General features: G+C 43.8%; 1 protein-coding gene across 1 annotated transcript in view; it reads left to right on the top strand.

Moving 5' to 3' along the window:
• The window catches only part of SLC16A2 (solute carrier family 16 member 2), a 97,588-nt gene extending 89,119 nt beyond the window's left edge, over window positions 1-8,469 (top strand). Inside the window, exons 3-6 of the mRNA XM_053374993.1 lie at window positions 2,560-3,022; window positions 5,540-5,683; window positions 6,086-6,314; window positions 6,623-8,469. Coding sequence (XP_053230968.1) covers window positions 2,560-3,022; window positions 5,540-5,683; window positions 6,086-6,314; window positions 6,623-6,843 — 1,057 coding nt within the window. The 3' untranslated portion in view covers window positions 6,844-8,469. The remainder of the gene's footprint in view (window positions 1-2,559; window positions 3,023-5,539; window positions 5,684-6,085; window positions 6,315-6,622) is intronic.
• Window positions 8,470-23,160: the final 14,691 nt, after the last annotated feature.

Here is a 23,160-nt window from a genome sequence, read left to right as displayed (position 1 = left end):
TCTCATTGTCCTTGGCCATTGACCATGCTGGTTGAAGATGTTGACTGTGGTAGTCCAAAACATTTAGAGAGGACCATCACGGTGGTTACCCTGGTCTAAGCTTTTAGTGCCGGTTGAATGCTAGAGGGACTTGGGCCCAACAACAAGTTCAGCTGAAGCAGGATCAGCATCTTCTGAAAGCCTCTTGGGTCCTTTCAGGGATTGTCCACACTTGACTTATCCTCTGCCCAGAAAGCAGGGGTCCAAGTGGTTTCCTCCTTCCCCGCTCCTTTCCTAGGGAAAACCTGCTCTTCAGTGCTCAATCAGAGCAAATGTCAATCTGGAGAAAACCTGAACTGCCAATAATAGCCATCTGCCTACTTGGAAATAGACCATCTTCTCTGAACTATTGCCCAGATGGCCACATCCTTCAGCTTTCAAAAGAAGATTTTTTTTCCTGCCACACTAAAGTCATTAATAACTGCTAAACGCAACATTAACATTAAAAAACAGAGGAGGTTCATGTTTTTATGTAAGCCAGAACACAATGACAAATGGCCCTTGCAAGCTTTGCTTGGCTATGCATACTAAAAGGAAACATCAGGATATTAAATGGGTTTTGAGCGAAGAATGCATTCTTGCCATAAAATACTTATTTTCCCCTCAGCAATGTGCTGTTCCGACCAAAACAGAGTTCTTTTTCTGTTTATTTTTAGGGTTTCAGAATGTCTGAGGCTTTCATGCTTGCTGCAAGTTGCAGGTTAGATTTTCAACAGATTTACAGGCCAGCACAATTGAAACCATTCAGTCTTCCTCTATCTTTGAAGCATCGTTGGGCGGCCAAGAATTCCATTCCATTTGTCCTTTATAACCTGTAACTCCTCCAGCCAAGCTTCAAATTATAGGCTATGACCAGAATCCTCAAGTTTAAAAAACACAACGCCATAAACTGCTGGAAAATAATGGAAATAAATCATGTTGTTATGACTTGAGGTTGGGGGTGGGAATACCACTTTTATGTAACATTGTAAAGTATCTTAAAATCTCTGGATACAATCCAGCCATAATTAGGCACTGTTAAGAGATTATGTAAATGTTGACTTCATTGTATTGGCTTGTATTAAATTCAGATTTCATTTTCAACTCCACTCACTTCAAGCAAGAGAGCTAAGCACTTATTGTAAACAAGTGGTATTTTTTTAAAAAAGGAGAATAAAAAACTAAAGACATGTTTAAAGTGTCCCACTGAAATCATTAAGATTAAAATGCCACAGCTTTGGCTGGATCCCACCCAGTATTCAGCTCCAGAAGAGAAACCAGGCAAGATATTGTCCAACTAAAGCCTTAAAAGTACAGTCGTACCTTGGTTTTCGAACAGCCTAGTTCTCAAATGTTTTGGCTCCCAAACGATTGAAGCCCGGAAGTGACTGTTCTGGTTTTCAAGCGTTCTTTCGGAAGCCAAACATCCGACGGGACTTCCACAGCTTCCGATTGACTGCAGGAGCTTCCTGCAGCCAATCAGAAGCCATGCTTTGGAAGTCGAATGGATTTACAGATCAGATTCCATTCGACTTCCAAGGTACGACTGTATAGTGACCTTGGAGAGATAATCTAAACCTGAGGGCAAGGCAGAGGACTCCTCCACACTGCTGTCGTTACTGCAACTGCCTTCTGCAACATGTTCTTGACACAATAGTGCATTAATGGTGGATTTGTTCTGCTTTATTACTTGTTCTGCAATGCTTCCCCAATGCTACCGCATTATTGCTATCAAGAGGGACTGCAGCATGACAAAAGTGGGCCAAAAAACCCCCCTCAGAATTTTTTGTTTATTTATTGAGAAGTTTTAGAATGTATACTGTTTGGCTATGAGGCAGTATGACTGGCCCAAAACAACCAACTTCCTCATCTTTTCAGCACCAGGCAAATAGATTTGCTCCCCTGGGCATTTGAGTAACATCATTGGCTGGATGAGTTGCCCTTCTTTCCTTTAGGGTGTGTGTTCAGCTTAGGTTGGGATAGTATGTTTGAGAAGAGCCCTTTTATGATACTGTATCCTTGAATCTGGTTTTAATGTGCTTATCTGATTTTCACTGTGTTACTTTTACTTTGATTTAGTTTACTAAACCTAAGTTGTTAAACTCCCCACATACCTGAGGTGCATCTGAAACCCTCATTGTAGAGCTTTCAACGAATGCTGAAGACACATGTTGCTGTTGTTTTTGTTGTTGCTGTTGTTATTGATGTTGTTAATATCCCTCCTTTTCCCCAAACTCAAGGCAGCTTACACAAATTCAGACAACACAGATAAATTACAAAAAAGCTGAAAACATATAAAGGATAATCATTGAAAGATAATTGAACCCTAACAGGATTAAAACAATATAAAAATCAAACATATTAGAATACAGATAATAAAAACAGCATAGCACTATTGAAAGCCCTTTCTTTAAAAAATAACAGTCAGTTCCCAAAGGCCTGTCAGAATAAAATAGGCTTCATCAGATGGCGTAAGAACATAGACACGACAACGACGATGGTGATGATGGAAAGTAACTGGTGTTTATTTGTTTCCAACAGGTCTCTTGAAGTCCGTTATTTCACTTATGGAGTCCTCTTCGGCTGTGGCAGCTCCTTTGCCTTCCAGCCCTCTCTGGTCATCCTTGGTCACTACTTCAAGCGGCGCCTAGGCTTAGCTAATGGCCTGGTGACGGCTGGCAGCTGCGTCTTCTCCATGGGCCTGCCTTTCCTCTTGAAGATTGTTGGCAGGGCCATTGGGCTGGCCCACACTTTCCAAGTTCTCAGCGCCTTTATGCTCGTCCAGATCTTCTTGTCCCTAACTTTCCGTCCCATGTTCCCTTCGACCTCTGACCCCCACGATGTGGAGCACGTGAAGCTAGACAGCCGGAGCTGGCGGCAGCAATGTGCATCGCAGATGCGGAAGTATTTCAGCCTGAGAGTCTTCAGGAAAAAGACCTACCGGATCTGGGCTTTCGGGATTGCAACTGCCGTTCTGGGGTACTTTGTACCTTACATGCATCTGGTGAGAGGAGGAGAAGACAGTTGGGGGTTGGGAAAGGTTGATATAAGGGAGTGAGGGATGGTGAAGGTGGTTCAGAAACCAGTGTGATTAGTTTTTGATGAAGAAGCTCCACAGGAACACAGCCAGTCTGAGCAGGAGGGAATATTTTGAGACTAATTCTGATTGGCTGACTTTCCTCCTACCTGGTGAAACTGTAAAATTGGTACATTGCCACTGAGGGAAATTTCATAATAACGATTGCGGGTTACACAGATTCCTTATTGCATGCCAGTGCTTGAGAGACTTCGCTGTTATTACAAGCCACCAAAAATAGCTCATTGAAAGTCAGCCAAGCTGGAAACATAAGAGCTATCCTGAAACTCAGCATCTTGAGAGCATTCTGCTGCCTCATCAATGGATCCAGCACTGTAGTTAAAGTGAAGGAAAACAGTTCTCTTTGCCTAGTGCTGAGTGACATGAGATGCTGTAAGTCACAAAGCAGATATCATCTTACCCATTTGTTTGCTTGCTAAACTTATACAACGTATTAGGAAAAGAAGAACAAGCAACAACAGCACCAGCGTCCCCCATAACAGTGATAGAATACTTTGGCAGCATGCTAACAGTAAACAAAACAAGACTCCAACCTACTGACTAGCAGATAAAAATAAAAACTCAACACCAAAAGCGTTGGGCTAGGACCTGGGAGACCAGGGTTTGAATCCCCACACAGCCATGAATCTCACTGGGTGACCTTGGACCAGTCACTGTACCTCAGCCTAACCTACCTCACAGGGTTGTTGTTGAAATGAGGGGGAGAACCATGTAAGCTGCTTTGAACTCCTTGGAAAGAAAGGTGGATATAAATGCAATAAATAGTAACAGCAACAATATCCTCCCTAGCCCCCAAATCACTCACATTAACCCAATTTTTCTTCTTTTAAATCTCCCCACCCCACCCAGAAGTCTGGCATTAAGGCCAGCTGCTGTAAAGTTGTGGTGGGTGAGTCCAGGGTCCTCCAAGTATGGTCCAGCACCTCTCCTCTAATTTCATGGGGAGCAGCAGCAAAAGCAGAGCAGGAAAATGGTAAAAGTTTCACCTGTTCTGCACTTGTTTTGGGTGTTGCTGTTCTCCTGCTGCTGGAGGTTAATTTATTCAGTGATATGAGATTTCAAGGCAACTGAAAATACTTCTTCAGTAGGGTTGAGCACTATATCCTAGGCATTGTTATCCATTTTTAAAGTGACTTTTTTTTTTGCCGTTACAGTGGTTGGTTAGAAACAAGCTTGTCTTTTAAGACAGCCTTTCCAGAGCAGATGCCTTCCAGATGTTTTGGGCTGCAACTCCCATCAGCCCCAACCAGATAGCCATGCAAGGACTTTGCTGCCCTTCCTATCACTCTGTGGTGTGGAATACCAGGATTGTGTGCTGGGCAACTGAGTAGGGCATCAAAAGTCTTTCAGAATCCTTTCAAGATCCCCTTCAGTGTGTAATTGATATATACAGTACTTCATTTTCTCTCTGCAGAAACCCAAGGAGATGTTGTGCCTGCATAGTGCACCATGTGGGAACCTTCTAGAACAGGGTAGGGCATTGCACATTCTTCAGAGCCTGTTAGAGATTATGGATTATGGCCAGAGAGTGTGCAAAACTGATATATGCATATTGCCCAAGTCCTGTTGGGATTATGCATAATGACTGGTGATTGTACAATTTTTTGTTTATGTACAGTATATATATAGACTTTCTCCAAGACATGTTGGGCGCTTACATGTGTTGACCAGGAAATTACACCCTTCCCTCTTCATGGCTGGATTATGTGCACATACTCCATGAGGCCTGGTTGTTATGCACATTAACCACCCAACTTATCTCTCCCTTAACATGTGATGCTTCTTGTGAAGTGGAGGAACAATATGGTGATATCAACATCACATTATGACTGTGAGGTTGGTGAGTCACCATGTGGAGCTGCTTTAAGGGTCTCTGGTTCCAAAGGTCCCCTTAGGCTAGACTTCAGCTTCCAGTTCCTGAAGGCCCAGAACAAGACAATGGATTGTATGCAAGGCTGTCCCAGTCATGGTGCCAAACTAGATCTCTCTGGAGAGCCAAAATGTGAGTGGCATGTGCTTTTGTTTCATGGAGCCATTCTCATGATTAACAACTTTCTGGTCCCCAGGGCCCAGACAGTGCTGTGAAGGAGAGGAAGAAAATAAACATCAGGCATTATGAATGAAATAAAAAGATAGGATCTGCGTCAAAACTTGATCATTGAAGGTGCTATTGTTACAATTCTTAGCAGGGGTGACTGTGGGAAAAAATGAATTCAGAGCAGCAGATAACCTTGCTAGTGAGGCAGATCGTTGGAGCTTCTCAACCCATAATTCATTGCTAACCCAAACATTGTCTGTGCTGCTGTGGTCCATTCACACTGCAGGTCTCAGGGGTTGCTTTTGCTTCAAGCTCCTGCAGATGAAGCTCACTGTAACAAATGCACACCTGATGTCCTTGTTCCCTCTATCTCCTCACTTTCCCAGGTGAAGTACGTGGAAGAGGAGTTTAAGGAAACAGAAAGGGCATGGATTCTGCTGCTTTGCATTGGAGCTACATCAGGGGTTGGGCGTTTGGCTTCAGGGCCAATAAGTGACCTCATCCATGGGCCGAAGAAGATTTACCTACAGGTAGGCAGCGAATCTCTGAGTTGTTACAGCATTTGTAATATTGAAGGACCATTTCCAGTCCGCCTCTTCAAATAAACTTTTGGGAAGGCCGTCCATTTCTTCACGGCGCAGTCAGTGACCTCCTGCCTTCAGAGTGCAGGTGCTCTGTGCATTTAAGTCCTTCCTACTGGTGATACTTACTTTTAATATTTAACTGGAGCATCTGTGAGAGGTGTGAATTGTCTGGCCCCCAGACCACTGATGAGGATAGAGTCACTGGGCCCTGAGAATACACAAATCAGCCATCCTTCCTCTTAGGTGCTGTTCCTAGTTTACAGTCCTTTCAGTTTCTTAACCCCCTTGGGTGTGGTGGAATCGCTCCAAGTTTGTTGCCTGAATGACATCAGTATTTTGTCTCCTCAGGTTGCCTCCTTTATACTCTTGGGTATAATGTGCATGATGATCCCACAGTGCCAAGAGTTTTGGGGGGTCATTATTGTCTGCCTTTTCCTTGGACTTTGTGATGGACTCTTCATAACCATCATGGCTCCCATTGCTTTCGAGCTGGTTGGGCCCATGCAGGCATCTCAAGCCATTGGTTATCTCCTGGGACTTATGGCCATTCCAATGACAGCAGGTCCCCCAATTGCAGGTAAGTGAATTGTCAGGCTGGGTTACCTTGATCAAAGTAAATGGTTTTTGGAACGTCCAACAGGACTTCTCCCTGCAGAGGCATAAGCAATTGATAATGGGTGTGCAGACTTATACTGGGCTCTTGCCTTAAAGCCCAGAAATCTCCATGTAGTCGCAATTGGACCTGCACCAGTAGCAAAATGTGCCTGGCACCTGGGGAATTTGGAACACTGTCCAAGTGGCACAGCCACGAGTGCATTCCAAAACAGGTGGAAGGCACCAGGTTGGCAAAAGCTGGTTATAAAACCATTCTCTCCTGTTTTGTAGGGTTTCTCGGTGAACATTTTGGGAATTACCACCTCGCCTTCTATTTTGCTGGTGTTCCTCCCATTGTTGGGGGTCTGGTTCTGTCTCTTGTTCCTCTGATCCATCAAAGACAGCTCAGGAAGAAGCGGCTGGATTCTGGGAAAGACAAGATGCTGGTTTCAGAGACCATTATGAACGGAGAGCTTCTCCCCGGTTCTCCAGCCATGGAGGCCCACATGTAAAGCCATCCTTCAAATCTCCCAGTGCCCTGGTGCACACACTGTCACCACCAGCATTCTCTGGCACTGTACCTGAGCCCAGCCCTTCCCGAAGAGGAATCGAGCTTCTTCGATTGTAGGCAAGGACTGGTCACGTAAGGACAATCCTGATTGGACAGTTTCACCTTTCAAGTTGATTCTGTTTGGCTCTCTCCTACAGAGAGAATTCTTGTAGCGCTATAACTTGTTTGCCCTGCTATGATTGTTGGCACAGCAATGGATTACACATAGGAAGGTGTTAAAAGTTTTTAAAATAGATTCCTCAGTCCAGCCCCCTCCTCTCCACCACCAAAATTCTAAAGCCATGCTTGGATATCTTGCCTTGAAAGTGGAGTTTAATCTCACTGTGAGATCCTTTGGGAGTTAATTTTGTATCAGCCAAATTCTCAAAAGTCTGAAACACTCAAGGAGGCTAAAAAAGGTAAATTCTGAATCATGTTTTTTCTTTTGAATCTGACTCTGAAATTGTAGGAAAGCGTACTTGGTTTTCCTAGCAGCCTTTTTCAGATAACTTTTTTTGCCACCTACTTTTACTAAATACATCCCACTGTCAAAAGGATCCCTTTCTGCTTCCTCCAATTCAACAGTCCCTGTGGCAGATATTGCTTCTCTCAAGGTATGCAGTCCAGTGTTTTCAGAATAGTGTTCTCCAGCCATTGCCTCAGTGGGTTCCATTGCATAGGAAAACAGATTTAACTCTTGAAAGTGTGGGTGGTGATGTCCAACTCACTAATACTTTCAGTTTGGCAAAATGTAGTTTATCTCTTTCCATTAATAACTCATTATCGTCCAAGTCGCCACCCTTCCGACTTGCAGATTTCATACAGGACCAGATTTAGAATAATTCTTTTACTAGAAAGAATTTACAGAGCAGCGTTTCCGTGTGCTGCTCTGGTTTGCCAGAAGCGGCTTAGTCATGCTGGCCACATGACCCAGAAGCTGTACGCCGGCTCCCTCGGCCAATAAAGCGAGATGAGCACCGCAACCCCAGAGTCGGTCATGACTGGACCTAATGGTCAGGGGTCCCTTTACCTTTACTAGAAATAGTGCATTTGGGCCTCAAGGAAGACTACTCCATAGGAATTGGTATGTGCATTTCTCTCCAGGATTGTTTCGACTAGAATAGTTGAGGTTGATAAAACCTCCCTCCTATTTGCACAAGGACTTGAGACATTCATTCCAATGCAGAATCTGCAACCCATGTGTGGAAACAGATTTTCTGCATGCAGAATTGTGTTGAGTGCCCAAGAACCCTCTGTGAGTGGGTCCGGGTGGGGTGGGGTGGGGAGGACCAGCAACTTGTTACCACATGTGGGTCTTCATAGGAATCTCCATTTGGAAGCATGAAGATTGGTCTCCTAGGAGCATACTCTTCTTCCTGTGAGCAGCAGCCGACATGTGCACAGGCTTCTGTTATACTTGGGAGTTCCCTGGATCAGGGTAATCTTTGCATGGGAAAAGTGGTTCCTTAATCCTCTTGCAAAGGTAGCTAATCATCATATTTCTTCTGGTTTGGTCTGGGGTCAGTGTTGTAGAAGCTCCCGAAAGCAGCCAGGCATTTGCCAAAATAAAAACTTTGCTTTAACCCCAGCTGAGATTTTGTGTTGGGTCATGTGCTGATGTCTTTCTGATTACTCACCTTGGACATCTCCATCCAGTGTCACCTACCTCTTGGGAAAGGTCTGTTCAGGTGTTCGTATGTGGGGGTTCAGTTCCAAGGGTTCTGTGTATACATGAAAATCAGTATACTCAAACTCTTGGAGGTGCAAGTGAGTGGTAGGGAGAGGAAGACCCCCCCCCCAAATACTCCCAGAGCCCACATGCCAAGTGGGCCTTGCCTGGGAAACAAGGTGGAGAGCTTAGAAGCTACCAGGTAAGGCCCTCTCAGCAGGCAAGCTCTGGAAGGCTAAGGATGCTTGCACAAGATCTTGCAGGAACTCAGATGGCACTGCAAAATCTTATGCAAGGATCCCTGAACCAGCACACTGAGCAGGCCTTAGACCTCAAGCAAAGCAGAGCTTTAAAGTTCTTTATACGCCAGGTAACCCCAAGCAGACCTGGCACAAAGAGTGCCTTTAAACTCTCTGCCTTGCTTGGATTTAACTTGCACGATTTCAGCGCACCTCCCTTCCGCTGCATATGGTTGAAATCACGCCTTTTCACGTCTGCATCTTTATTTCGAGAGTATGGAATAAGATAGAGGGATATTAAGTGGACTAGGATCTGGGAAACCAGTGTTAACATCAGCCATGAAAACTCATTGTATGTGACCTTGAGCCAGCCACTGTCTCTTACCCATCTCACAGGGTTGCTGTGAAGTGCCTCCTTGAGCTCCTTGGAGAAAAGGTAGAATAGATATAATGCAATACTGATAAATAAGGAGTGAACAAAACAAAAAGGCTTCTCTCCAACCTTCTTTCCCCAAATTTTGAACTGGGGAAGGTGAGCTGGGTGTGGAATAACGTGGGGTAAAGCCTATCATAAAAATCAAAGGAAAAAACAGATCTGGGACACAATCAGGATATTTAGGGCTACAAACATTGGACTTAATGGGCAGGTCATTCAGTATGTGGCTGTCTGCTAGGACAGGCTTGCTTGGCTGGGCTGTGCAGGCAAGGTGCAATCCATGATCCTATAGACTCTGCAAGCTGAGCTCCCAACCAAATCATGTTCTGCACCACCTGCTTTTTGGCCCGACATCCTTCTTCGAAGGATTGCCCCAGTAGTGTTTGTGAACTGACCTCCATGGTAGGCTACAAACAAGGTAGTCAGCCTGTGTGGGGACTGTACCACACTCCAGACCTCAGCAGGTGATCCCATGATTGAATGCCTTTTGACACCAGGGATGGGAAAAATAGAAAAGACAGAAAAGTAGGTGCTAAAGGAAGACAAGGCTGGAACTGTATTCCTTGACACTTCTTCTGTTTTTGTCTCAAAGGAATTATTTGCTATCCATGGGCATTCAGCCCAAATGAACCTCCTTCCCACCCCACCCCGCCTTCCGAAATGGTGCAGTCTACAATAAATTCCCCCACCACAATGAGAGCTGGGACCCAACCATTATACCTTTTATGAGACCTTGTGCTCTGCACACCCACTGTGATAACAGTCATATTTCAGAGAGGTGGGCTGTACTGAGGGCAGGAAGAGCCTCGATTCCAGGCATCTGGGAAGCCACCTTTCATCCACAGTGCAGAATGGGAACAAGCCCCCAGAAACTCCCAGTGGGCTGGTTGTTATGCCCAGAATGTATGTTGCAGAGACAGTGCAGTAGAATGAACCCTTTCTGAATCTACCAGAACTTGGCAGTGCCTCAGAAGCCTTATCTCCTGGTCAAGGGACATTTGTTTAATGTAGCCACTGAGTGCTGGTGGATTCAGAAAGCTACTGACATATAAAAAGAAAGTCCTTCTTCATGCAGTGCATTGTTAAACTATGGAGTTTTCTCCCACAGGAGGCAGTGATGGCCGCCAACCTAAACGGCTTCGAAAGAGGATAGGATAAGGCTATCCATGGCTACTAGCCATGAGGGCTGTGCTCTGCCTTCACGGTGGAGGCAGCTCTGCTTCTGAATACCAGAAGCTGGAAACCCTAGGAGAGGAGGGTGCTCTTGTGCTTGGGTGCTGCTTGAAGATTTCCCATCAGAGCATCTGGTCAGCCACTGTGAGAACAGGATGCTGGACTAGATTGGCCCCTGGCCTCATCCAACAGGGCTCTCATTATGTTCTACCGTATTGCCTCTCTTCTTAAGGTAATTTACTCAGAGTATTAACCATCTGTAAGTTGCTTGAGCCTCATCCACTCAACTAACCCATGGAGGTATCAAAATCAATTGGGTCCTTCCCTATAAAGACCATTTAGAGAGTGAGAGAGGAATCATGTGTACGCTTCTCCCACCCACCTAGCTGCCCTTTTGTGTGTGTCCCCCCAATATTTTTTTATTGTTTTCTTTACATATTATTTCTTACAATACTTTAATCAACACAAAACCATTTTAGCTCTGCCAAGCTTGTGACCTCCCTCTCTCCCTTCAGTTGGTATCCCATATCACATCCATTCACGTATTTTATCTTTTCACTTTTTTCATATACATTGTAGGAGTTACTTCAGTCCTGCTAGTGTCCTTAAATTTGTACATCTATCTTTTAAATATACAGTGGTACCTCTAGATGCGAACGGGATCCATTCCAGAGCCCCGTTCACATCTAGAAGCAAACGTAACCAGCGATGGCACGTCTGCGCACGCGCACGCCGCTTTTTGCCACTTCTGCGCATGCGCGTGATGTCATTTTGAGTGTCTGCGCATGCGCAAGCGGCAAAACCCAGAAGTAACACGCTCCGTTACTTCCGGGTTGCCGCGGAGCGCAACTCAAACACGCTCATCCCGAAGCACATTCAACCCGAGGTATGACTGTACAATAAATTTACTCCCCCCTTTTGTGTTCTAAGCTGATTGTTATTTAAGAATAGCCATATTCCTGGATATATTACGTATTCATGAGATATACAGAGCTTTTAAAAGAAAGAAAATCTAGTTGTAGTTTATTGGTTAGGAGACAGAGTTCAGGACTGAGAAGCCCTCCTTCAGATCTCACCTCAGCCACAAACTCAATAGCTAGATATTAGTCTAAAGCTTACCCCTGCCCCCAGTCAATTTGCAATATCAGGTCTACTGCCCTGCTTTCAGGATTGTTGTATGATTTACAAGAAGATAATGCATGTAAGGCACTATATAAATACTTACAATTACGCTTTCAATTTTTATCATATATTTCCACGAGCAGTCTTTGTACTTTGCTATGAATCTTAACCTCCATTTGCCGAAATAATGCCCATACATACAATATGCTAGTCTGAGATCCAAAACAGTAGCTTTATCCTTGAAGCCGAGCCTTCAGTTCCCTGTGTCAAGGCCGTTTTGATGTTGCAAATCTTCAGAGAAAATGCCCCCATTTTCCTGCCTAGATCTTGAAGGCCAGAGTCTGTAAGTGGACTGTTTCACTCCTGTTCCTCACCTCTTTTTGCCTGTTTTCTGTGCTTTCTGTTTAATGACTCTCCCTCGTTGGATGGAAACAGCTACTGTCTCTGGTCTTCTGCAAAGGTAGATCACCACTGTCCATGATATATGAGTACCTGTTAGGATCTGCCATCATTGCCACATCATAACCACATGACAGAGGCAGCATTGTATAATGTTCTCTGCAATCTGTGACTTATGAAATCTTCACCTGTCTCGGAGATAAACTGCTGAAATCAAGGTGAGAGCACAATGATGTGTCATGGGGCAGCTAAGCTGTGAGTGGGTGGTGGGGGCCTGCTGGTGAATGTGGTGATCACATTCAGATAAGGCATGTTGGAGCCAAACTTTCTTGGTAGTTTTCACTCTTGAGTCTATAGCTCTAACATGTTAAACAGTCATGAAAATGAAAGAGGCGTTTGACTGCCACTGCAGCACTCTGAGATATTTAAATGCCATCCCCTGTGGAAGAGAAGGAAGAGAAGGTGAAGAAGATAAATGGTATACTTTCAGTTTTTGGCTGAGATATGGGGACGGTTGATGGGGTAGAGGGAATAGAAAATTCTAGTTCCAAATGCTGTGGTGGTTTGCCAAATGCCAAAACTGGTGTTAGCAGGCAGTTTTTCCTTCTTTGTGATGCAATTTGTCCTTGCAAGATAATACTGTTTCTGCAAAACACTAGACTGTTGGAGCTGGAGGTGCAGTTTGTGTAATCCTCTGATCAACATCAGTTTGGAAGTCCAATGATCACTTCCATTAGAGTCCCTGGAAGCTTTTTCAGAAGGACCCATTTTTATTAGGATGAAATTTCCACGTGCCTGAGGGGGCAGAGGCTCAGGCAGGGCACAGAGTCATCCAATATGGGGAGGAAACAGCCCCACGTGGTGCCCTCCCCCCTGGGTTGATCATGCCATCACAAGTTGTCCCCTCCCTTTCCCCTTGCAGAAGAAAAAGCATCAAGGCTGAATGTGAAATTTCGGTTTTTTCACACAGTGTGATGCTTCCATAAGAGAGCCTGTGGTGGAAACAAATGAAATTTGTCACCTCAGAGAAAACCGTTCAAAACAAAACATCTGTGTTTGATGGGGGCAGGGAGTGGCTGTTGCCTTCACCCCACCCCACCCCCGCTCATGGGTGTCAAGGTGGAATTTGGCAGACCAAATTGTTGGAGGGGAAATGAGCCCTCAGTCTGATCCTGCTCTTGTGGTCATACCTTCTTATCATACAACATAGTTTTCCACACTACAGAATTAGTATGAAGAATGAGCTGCACTAGCAAAGAGTCTCTTCCTAGAGCTAAAAGGTACCCATCAGAAAGAAGTAGTGGGGGCTAAGTGGATATGTACGCCAAGGATTATCTACAAAACCAGGCACACTGCCTCCAATTTTTTATTACATTGTGTGTGTGTGTTTTCTGATTACCCCCATCAGGTGGGGTCTTTATATGTACATCATGGTTTGGGGACCAAATTCTACCCTGCCCCTTAATGGCATAGTCCTTACTTAGTGAAGAAAAGTTTTATTAAGTGCCTCAGAATAGTAATCACAGAGGTAAGGAGAGAGTTGATGGGGAAAGACTCTTAACTTTGATGAGATGGCGTCCACCTGGATCCAAATGGCACACACCATCTCTACAATGGACCAAATTGCAGTCCTGGCTTTAGCAAATTCAGACTCATTTTTTGCTTTTGTTTCCTGTTTCATCGCTTTCTTAACTGTTTCTGTTGTGGGTGGATTTAATTTTTTTCCAGTCCCAGGCTTTAATTCTCCACTGCAGTGCATCTACAGAATTACCGGTGTGCAGATTTGTTGGGAGTTTTGAAAAGCAATGGGAAGGCCTCCCAAGGCTAGCCCTAGACATGTTTCTGCTGGAGGGGAAAAGCAAGATGGCAAGATGGAGCTGAATGTTACTTCAACGCTGGTACTCCACTGCATCTGAAACAGCATGGTAGTTTGGTGCAGCTAGGACAAACTGTGTAGCTTACACCAACCAATGGGCAATGCCCAGCATGCTTAGGAGGAATAGCCAGGAGCTGTCCCAACATTTGCCATTTGGGGCTTCCATCTCACTTCCTAACAATAGAGCTGGCCATGCTAAGGGATAGGAGGTCGAAGGAGCCTTGATCTTCTCACTGTTGAATCTGCTTTCCTCCCCGGAAACACTTAATTTCATCTCAGTGAAGCCCTAATACAACACATGAGCTTGCCTTCCCCCTAGTCAGTGGGAGTCTCTGAATATACAATGTTATATCAAAACCAGCCTTAAGGACTGTGTAATATCAGAAAGAAAATAGTTGCACAGATTGTTTCTTTATTCCCAACTTGTGTCAATACACAAAAATTTTTTTAGAGGAGTGGGGAATCTTATATGCAAATGCAAACAATCAAAAACACCCAGTATATACCCTGTTTTAATTGAAATTGTTGGCATTATTCATTACAAGTGGTTTTATTCTTTGTTGAGGCTCAGCACTTTAGGGCTCCCCATAAGGGTGGGAATGCTGAGTGTGCATGTTTATATAAAATATTCTGATATTATAATAGGATAAAAATGATATCCTCTGAAAATTAGGTATTTGGAAAGCGCTTGAAAAACATATTAAAAAGTTTGCTTCTTTAAAAAAAAACATAGAAGAAAATCTTTATATTTTGCTTCTGAAAGACTTGACTCCAACAGGAGAAAGTCACCACTTACTGCCTTTGCAGTCCCTTCTTTTGGGATGTTCAGCCTTTGCCACCAGTCCACAAAGCTATTGGCCTTTCCCCTTGGCCCCTTCACCTTCCATAGTTGAAGCTTAAGGCACAAGTAAGCTCCAAAATCTTTCATTTCCCATATGCTGTTCTCAGAGAGAATCAAGGGAGCAGGCAGGATGTGGCACTGAACTTGCAATCACATCAACTGGTGGGGGCAGGGAGGCATTTTTGTTGGTGCTCTAAAACACAAGGTGGGGAAGATTTACCCTCCACAGTTCCAAAACTCTAGGGGCTGCCACAAGTTGAAGTTTTGCTTTTGATGTTAACGGCATTTTTAGGGTGGGGGTGGGGGTCTCATTGTGACTGCAGCAGGGAAGGGAAGGGCTCCCCAACGAAAATCCCTCCAGTACACACACATGCACACACACCTGCCAGTGATGTGTTTAAAATCATGGTCTGTTTTGGCACTGAGACAAACTCGAAATCATCAAATTTCTTTGATGGCGACTTCGCTCCATACTATGTTATGGCCTTGTTTCTCTGGGTACCATATTGCTTTTGCAAGTGTTTTTCTGGGTACCATGTTGAGTTCTTATAGAGTAAGTCAGTGGAGAATTAGCACCCCATGCCACTCATTCGGAGACTGCAACTGCAGCTCTCTTGCTGTCTTGTGCCTTTTATGTCATTTGTGTCGAAGCAAGAGAACCACACTGTCCTACTGTTTCTATATTGCACCCTGGTTATTTAATTTAGATCCTCATACTCTTGCATTAAATAAAACGTTGGCCAAGGAAAAGGCTGCTACCATCTGTTGCTCCATAGCTTGCCAGCAGTCTGCTTAGCCACGCTTTTGCTTTCCTTATGTTTTTTTTAAAATCCATATCAGCATTTCCACATTATTATTACTATTATTATTAGTCTCCTGCTCAACATTCTAGATGAGAGCCTTGCACAATGGAATGAAATGCCAACTCTCAAAGCCATCTGCAGGAAATGTGGGGACCAGCCACTTGCAGATTTAATCTTAGCTTATTTGTCTGCCTTTGATGGTGGTTAGGACCGGTATGAACTAAGAGTGTCCTGTATTCTCATTCAACCTGTGTGACATGCATATTATTATTGTTGTTGTTATTATTAATTATTATTATTATTATTAAAAATACCAATAAGATTTCCTAGCTGATTGTTTTCTATGTAGATGTCTAAACTGTATGTATAAAGATTTTAAATTTTTGCTGCTGTTGCGTTTTTTCCAAAGTTTCCCCCCATTTGTCTCCAAATTCTCTGCCTGCCAAGACAATCGTATAAATCAAATTTTAAGTGTATTGTTATTTGCTCTACTGCATTATGCTAAAGGAATGAAATGTTTTTGTACAGGGTTCCCCCCCCCTTTATGTACAGTAGTTGTTGTGTTGATGGGGAAGAGAGTTGTACTAGTCTGAGATCTTTGTTTCTGATCATCACAATTCACAACTGGATTGAAATTGTGTTTCTTTGGTAAGAGTTTGTCCTTTTGTCTGAGTCCATCCACATTCTTCTGACTTTGAAATAACCAACTTTGCCTCAACCCCGGACTTTTGCCTGATGTGCACAGTAAATCAAGTTACTTAAGAAGAAATGCAATGTTTCACCACTTCGCAACTGATCTTCCCAGTGTATCCAAAGTCAGCAAACTTGTTTTTCCTGTAGCGGAATTTGTTAAAGGAGTAAAGAGAGGGGATTCTTGGGAAACATCTCGCTCTGTGTGTGTGTATGTGTGCATTCCTCTACACAGATGGATGAAGGACAGTTGCATCATAACAAATTCCTCCTGAAAGATTAATTTTTGTTTAAATGGATTTGCAGGGTGGCAGAACCTAAGCATGCTCCTTGAAGACTGCCTCAGGTCTCCCCCTACAGTGACTGTGTTGTTTCTTTTAGCTTCAGATAATGAAAGAGAGCCTGTGGTCACATCCACACCACACATTTAAAGCACTCGTATACCACTTTAAGAACCACAGCTACCCCCAAAGAATTCTGGGAAGTACAGATCATTAAGGGTCTCCCAACAACTCTCAGCGTCCTTTAACAAACTTTGGTTCCCAGGAATCTTTGGGGAAACTTTGTCTCTTAAATTGGTAGGGGGGGCGCATTTAAGTGGATGTTACTTTAGTAAGAATTGTGTTATATGTATTTAAGAGACAGGATGCTTCTTTTGTGATCCATGAAGCACTATTAGCTTCATGAAGATGGAACAACACAGGTTTGCACATTGATTTCTTCTCTCTGAGCAAGTTTCTACTACATCTCATGGCTGTGAAGATACTCTTCAGACACTGAAGCAACGATCAACTGAAATCTCAGAAGCCAGAGGGTTATCTGAAGAAGACCTCCATGGGATGCAGGAGAGCCTCCAGTGCCTTGCAAGTTCCTTACCTTTCCCTGTAACCAGCAAAATTGGGTTGAATACTCACAATAGTAAAATGATGCAGGATACACAATGCAACATATTTTTATTAGGCAACTCATAAATGGAAATAAATAAATATATAAATGAGAGAAAATATGCAAATCCATTTGTTTGCATCATTTAGGTGGGGGCCACAGAGTGAAGCTTTCCTTAGTGGAGGAGGCACATGAAGAAGGGCCTCAAATGATGATTACAGGGTCTAAGTCAGTTAATATGGAGAGAGGCAGTACTTGAGGTATCGCGGTCCTGAGCCATTTAAGACTTTATAGGTCGAAACCAGCACTTTGAATTGGGCCTGGAAACTAATTGGCAGCCAATGCAGTCGAGCCAGAATCAATGTACTATGCTCAAACCATCTTCAGAGGCAGCTCCACATATAATGTGTTGCAGTAATCTAACCTAGAAGTTACCAGAGCATACATGACAGAAAATAGGCTATCCCTGTCCAGATAGGGGTGCAGCTGGGCCACCATCTGAAGCTGATGGAAGTCACTCCATGCCACCAAGGCCACCTGAGCCTCAAGCAATAACTATGAATCCACTGGTACCCCCAAGCTATGTACCTGCTCCTTCAGCGGAAGTGTAACTCCATCCAAAGCAGGCATTACTGCATCCATCCAGTCTAGGGATGGATTGTCCACTAACAATGCCTCCGTCCTATCTGGATTGAGCTTCAGTTTGTTGGCTCTCATCCATTCCACTACCAAGGCAAGACAGCTGTCCAGCATATCCACTGCCATACCTAATTAATTTGCTAGTAAGTTTATCGTGTAAGAAATAAGTAGCTTCACATGCTGGAAAATGTGCATTTCCAGGAAAATGCACACTGTGAAGGGATTTGGCAACTGGTCTGCCCTCCAGGCACATTAAATCAAATGCCAATACCAGGCATCCCATGTCAGACATTTCCCAAAACTGAAATGAGTTGCTTTCATTACAGATACGCTGGCAAAGGTGGTGATTTTCGCAATTGCTTTGAATAATGTAGGCTTGCACTTCACACCCAGCAGGAATAAGAGAAAGTTGCACCGTAACCACTACAGTATTACATTGCTTTGCTATAGACTCCTAAAACCAGTAGGGAACAGCTTCCTGCACCAACTTTTATTGCCCTGCTTGATGGTCATATAGGTACTCAGATTACAGTTTATGTTCAGCATCCACAGATGTAAGTAACAATGTGTATTTATTTATTTTTGTAGGGTAGATATTTGCAACAGTTCTATTACTTACTCCAGGGACAGCTAACCAGTGTCCCCGTCAATGCTGTTGAACTCCAGCAAGCTTAGTCAATGGATAAGGATGATTGGACTTCTGGTTTGCTGCCTGCACCATACTCAGTCACAGAATGACATGACATGGAACAGCTGCAGTTCTCTTCCTCTCATACCAATAAGCTTGCTTATGGCAGCAAGCAGCTCTCTTCCAGACCGTTGGGAGAGGTGGGAAGTGCCAGCAAATAATAATACAGATAAACCCCAGCATGCAACAGAAGACTGTAGCTGCCATGACACTAAATGCAATATATTTGTTGACACTCTTAACAGCAGACAAATAACATATCAAATAAAATACCCTGGGGAAGTGGGTGGAGAATGCAAGTGACTTACTGTGATTGCAGAGGTGGGGAACATGCAACCCTTGTTGGACTTCAGCTTTCAGCAGCTAGCTTGGCCAATGGTCAGAGGTGGTGGTAGTTGCACCCCAGTAACATCTGAAGGGCCACCATGGGTTCCACATCCTTGTGATAGAGCTTGTGGATGCCCAAGACCAATCACATTCAGTTATGCTCTGGTCAATATAGACTATTGCCAGGCAACTGCTCAAGGTGATAAGCCATTAAGGCTCATGGAGGCTACACACTGATAATCAAATAAAAGGGAGAGATTCTGCCAGTACTTCTCAAGATCTCCTAATCCACCCTTTCCCCATGTGGTGACCTCCAGATGTTTTGTCCTGTGTCTCTCATCAGCCCCAGCAGGTATGGCTAATTGTCAGGGATAAGGCAAATTCCAAGATATCTGGAAGGAACAAGGTTGTGGAAGGCTGACCTAATATTCATGGTATTTTGAACAATGTTGCACCCAGATTCAGAATCTAAATACTTGGTTGAAGAAGATGGTATTTAAACATTTATGCCAGCAGTGAGGAACCAACACTCTTTCATGTGTTGGAGTCCCACTCCCATGAGCCTAGCTGGGGTGATGGGACATATAGTCTAGTGATATCTAGAGAGGGACAGTTTCCCTACTCTTGGCTTACAAACACACATATCCTGAAACTGAGGCTGCGGGCAGTCTTGAAGAGCTGGAAGCAATTTGAGCGAGGCTTTGACTCACACAGATTCCTTTTGTGTATATTCTGCTTTTTTTAATAAAAAAATTTGAAAGAACACAAAATGTTACTTTCCAGGGGCAAATGTTAGATGAGTTTACCCAACACATGCAAATCCAGCCAGCTCTTTGAAGGAGGGGAATCTCCCGCTAAAACCACATGAAAAGCATAAACTTACAAATGTAATTACAGAACCAGTCAGGTTAGTAAGTGGTTCCTCACTTGACAGAAGGTTTCGGTTTGCTCAGAATTATTTCCTCCTTTTGGGTCTGTGCCTCATCAGAACTTTCTATATTCCCCAGAGGAGGGTTGTTGTGTTATGCTTTTTCTTTGCTTTTAAACTTGCTTTTGTATTTATAAGAGATTACCTCTGTGTTTTTGAAATTAGGACCATTCTCTTCAAATTCAAATGTTGATTGTTGACATTAAGCCTGTTTTGTGGGATTGTTCTGAAAACTTTTTGGAAATGTTTATTCTATTTTTGTAGAGAATAAAATGATGGCTTTTGTTTTTTAAAAAAACAAACAAAAAGCAAACCCACAAAACCCTGGGATTTGTACAGCTCTGTGCTTGTTTTCTCTTTCCAAACTTGGCACAGTAGACAGAGCATTTTTTTAAAAAAAGTATATGGCTGGGGTTGCCAACTAATCAGAAAAACTGAAATAAAATTGGCCTGGCCTTCTCCTGTGTCATTAAGGGCAACTTGATATGCAGGTGAATCCACCCTTATCAATGGCTAATATCTGCACATCAGGCTGCTCTTAAAAGTGGCAGAGAGCAGGTTGTTGAGGAAGAAAGAACATGATGCGTTTGGAAAGCGGACCATGAAGGGAACAGCTGTCCAATGCTGTTTGACTGCTGCTACTGGCATTCAGAAGCCGTGAAACAACCCAGGCTACAGCCATATTTGGTAAGGCACTCAGTGGAGCCCATATCTTCTAAGATGAAGAGCCCTGTGCATATTTCGCAGGGCTCTTCCTCAGATGCCCAGATGCAAAAAGCCTTCCTGCACTTGTAACAGTACACAGAGGGTTGTCGCCATCTCCATTTTATCCTCACAACAAGGAACAGTGCCAGCATGGTGGGGCAATGCCACGCCACTACCTTCCCAACAGCATTGTCACTGCAGTAGGGATGAACCAGCAAAGCAGCCATGGAGGCCTACAAATCCTGCCTCACAAGAAGCCTGCAGGATAGGTTAGGCTAAAAGCCCATGTCTGGCACGATGTTAACACAGAGAGCTTCATGGCTGAGTGGGGACGGTTATATAGCAGAGGAGACTTCAGCAGGTCTATCTTGTCAAGATGCAGCTATTCAAGTTGCAGAAGCCCTTTCTCCTCTTTCGGATGTGGCCACCTTGCCTATGACCTTCTCTAACAAGGAATGTTCCACTAAGCCTTTCCCACCCGTCTTGCTCACTCCCAGGTCATGCAAACCATAAGAAAAGCCAAAAATGTCTCCAACACTCCCCTTTTATCAAAGTAAAGGCACATTTTAAAAGTGCAGATCTTTTCCGTTTTGTATTGCAGCACTTCTTTATTGGAATTGATTTATTAAAATGTTTAGGTCTTGTCTTTCCATTTTTAAAAGAAAGCAAACAGCCAAGGCAGCTCACAACAAATTTTAAAACTGGTGGATTAAATGAATGAATGTAAAAGATTTAAGAAACAGCAGATTTTAATAAAATGCAGTGCCACAAAACTCTCTCAAGTCTCTCAAAATCATCATCTCAACCAGTGAACTTCCAGACTGAAGATAACAGCATTCAGAAGACAGCCCAAAGACACCAGAGAGACACACAGAGAGAGAGAGGTTGTGGAGAAGCAAGGCAGAGAGTGGCAGAGCTAAGAGGCAGCCACAGAGAAGATCTTCCTGCAATTCAGCTAAGCACAGCGCAGATGTTGAAGGGATATGGAGAAAAGCCTCTCTGGGAAATCTTCATGAGCTGACAGGATCATATGGGGCTGGGGGGGAGGCAGTCTTAAGCTGCTTGGGACTTTAAAGATAATGACCAGGCCTTTGAATTAGAGTGGCCACTTACACATTGCCAAAAAAAGGAGAGAGAATACAGTACAGCCACACATACACACAGGTGGAGTGGTTAGAGTGCTGAACTAGGGCCTGGGAGACAAGGCTTCAATTCCCTACTCAGCCATGAAACTCACTGGGTGACCTTGGGGGCCACTCACTGCCTCTCAGCAGATTGTTGTGGGGATTGAGGAGAGGGAGAACCTTGAGCTCCCTGGAGGAAAAGGTGGAAGATGAATGCAATAAATAAATAAAAGGATGCTGATTTGCACATGCTGATTTGTATGTGCATATGCACACAAAGGAAGACTCGCTGTAATAGAAATACAATTCCCCTTGAGGGAGGAAGCCGTGGCCAAGTGATCCATGTGCCTGACCTGCTTAGTTTGGCACAAGCAAGAAAATAAGCAACTTCAAGGCCCCTTCTGCTATCCCTGCTGAGGTTTCTTCATGTGAAGGGTGCCTTCAGATAAGAGAGCTGTCCTCTGCAAAGTAGGATATATGACACCCTACTATTAATTGGGCCTGGGATTAATTGGGCTTCCTGGGTTCAGTTGCCATTCTAAACTGGCTCCAGTCAACACATTGTGGTAGCCTGAGCCTGCATTTCCAGAAGCTTTTCAAAGGCAGTCATGATGTTTCAATAACAAGCACATATGTCACCCTGAGCAGATCCATCTCTGGGCATGGGTTTGGCAGGCTATAATGGGCAAAAGCAGTCCTGACCATTCCACAAGAATAGCCAAGTCCAGAAACACCCCAAAGATTGGAAAAACTGAGCTTTTAAAGGGAGAGTGGCTGTTCCACTGACCAGGAACATCTCTGTGTTACTTGAATGAAGCTTCAACTTGATTTGCCCCAATCCGGACCCTCTCTGGCCTTAGGTACCAATTCAGTATCTCAGTCAAATGGTGTGGGGAAGTCTGATGTTCTTCAATAGGCAGTGATGGAAGACAAGTGCCCTTGAAAGACACATGCACAATATGACCAGTGTGCAGCCACCACAAGGGAGGAACGGTGAAAATGGAAAACAATAGCTGAAAGTTGTGCTACGCAAAACATTGGCTTACTTTACTTGGTGTGCATGCACCCTTTTAATTTTCCTATTGTCTCTTGCCAAAGAGGTATTTCAGGTTCTTAAAAATAAAATGCCTGTTTCTCAGGTGAATTTAAGTTGGATGAGTAACAAATTTTCTTTAAAACAGCTTTCCACACTGACCCTGAGCATGGTCTCATCAGCTTATGAAGGGAGGGGTGGTGGGGAGGCTTTAACAGGCCAATGACCATCTCATAAGAACTAACAATGTACTCATAAGAACTAACAGTCTCCCCAGAATCCTCTGCTCCTTGCAGTGGTTCCTCATCAGTCAATTTCTGCAAAAATAAAAAATAAAATTACTAATCTAAAAACTGATGATAAATCAATATTTAAAAGAAATACTGGAGGACAACACAGGAAACAACTGAAATGAAGTTTTGTGTCATTGGTGCTACCTTTAAAGTCAGAGGTCACCAGTGTGGTTTTGGATATTAGTTCCCATCATCCCCAGCCACAGACTGATAGAAGTAGTAGTCCAGGACCTCTGGAAGCTACCACACTAAAACAGTGCTTTGAACTTGTTTGCATGCCTAGCATCACATACAACTCAGCCTTTCATAGAGCGACCATTTAAAAATGGGAACTGACGATCGGCCAATTGATGTCAAAGAAGGATAGAACGTTCTTTGTGTATGCTACAACAGCAGCAAGAATACTCAT

This window comes from Podarcis raffonei, chromosome Z, assembly GCF_027172205.1.
Source record: "Podarcis raffonei isolate rPodRaf1 chromosome Z, rPodRaf1.pri, whole genome shotgun sequence".
NCBI classification, from domain to species: domain Eukaryota; kingdom Metazoa; phylum Chordata; class Lepidosauria; order Squamata; family Lacertidae; genus Podarcis; species Podarcis raffonei.
Note: the sequence above shows the minus strand (reverse complement) of the source record. Positions and strands in the feature narration are given on the sequence as shown.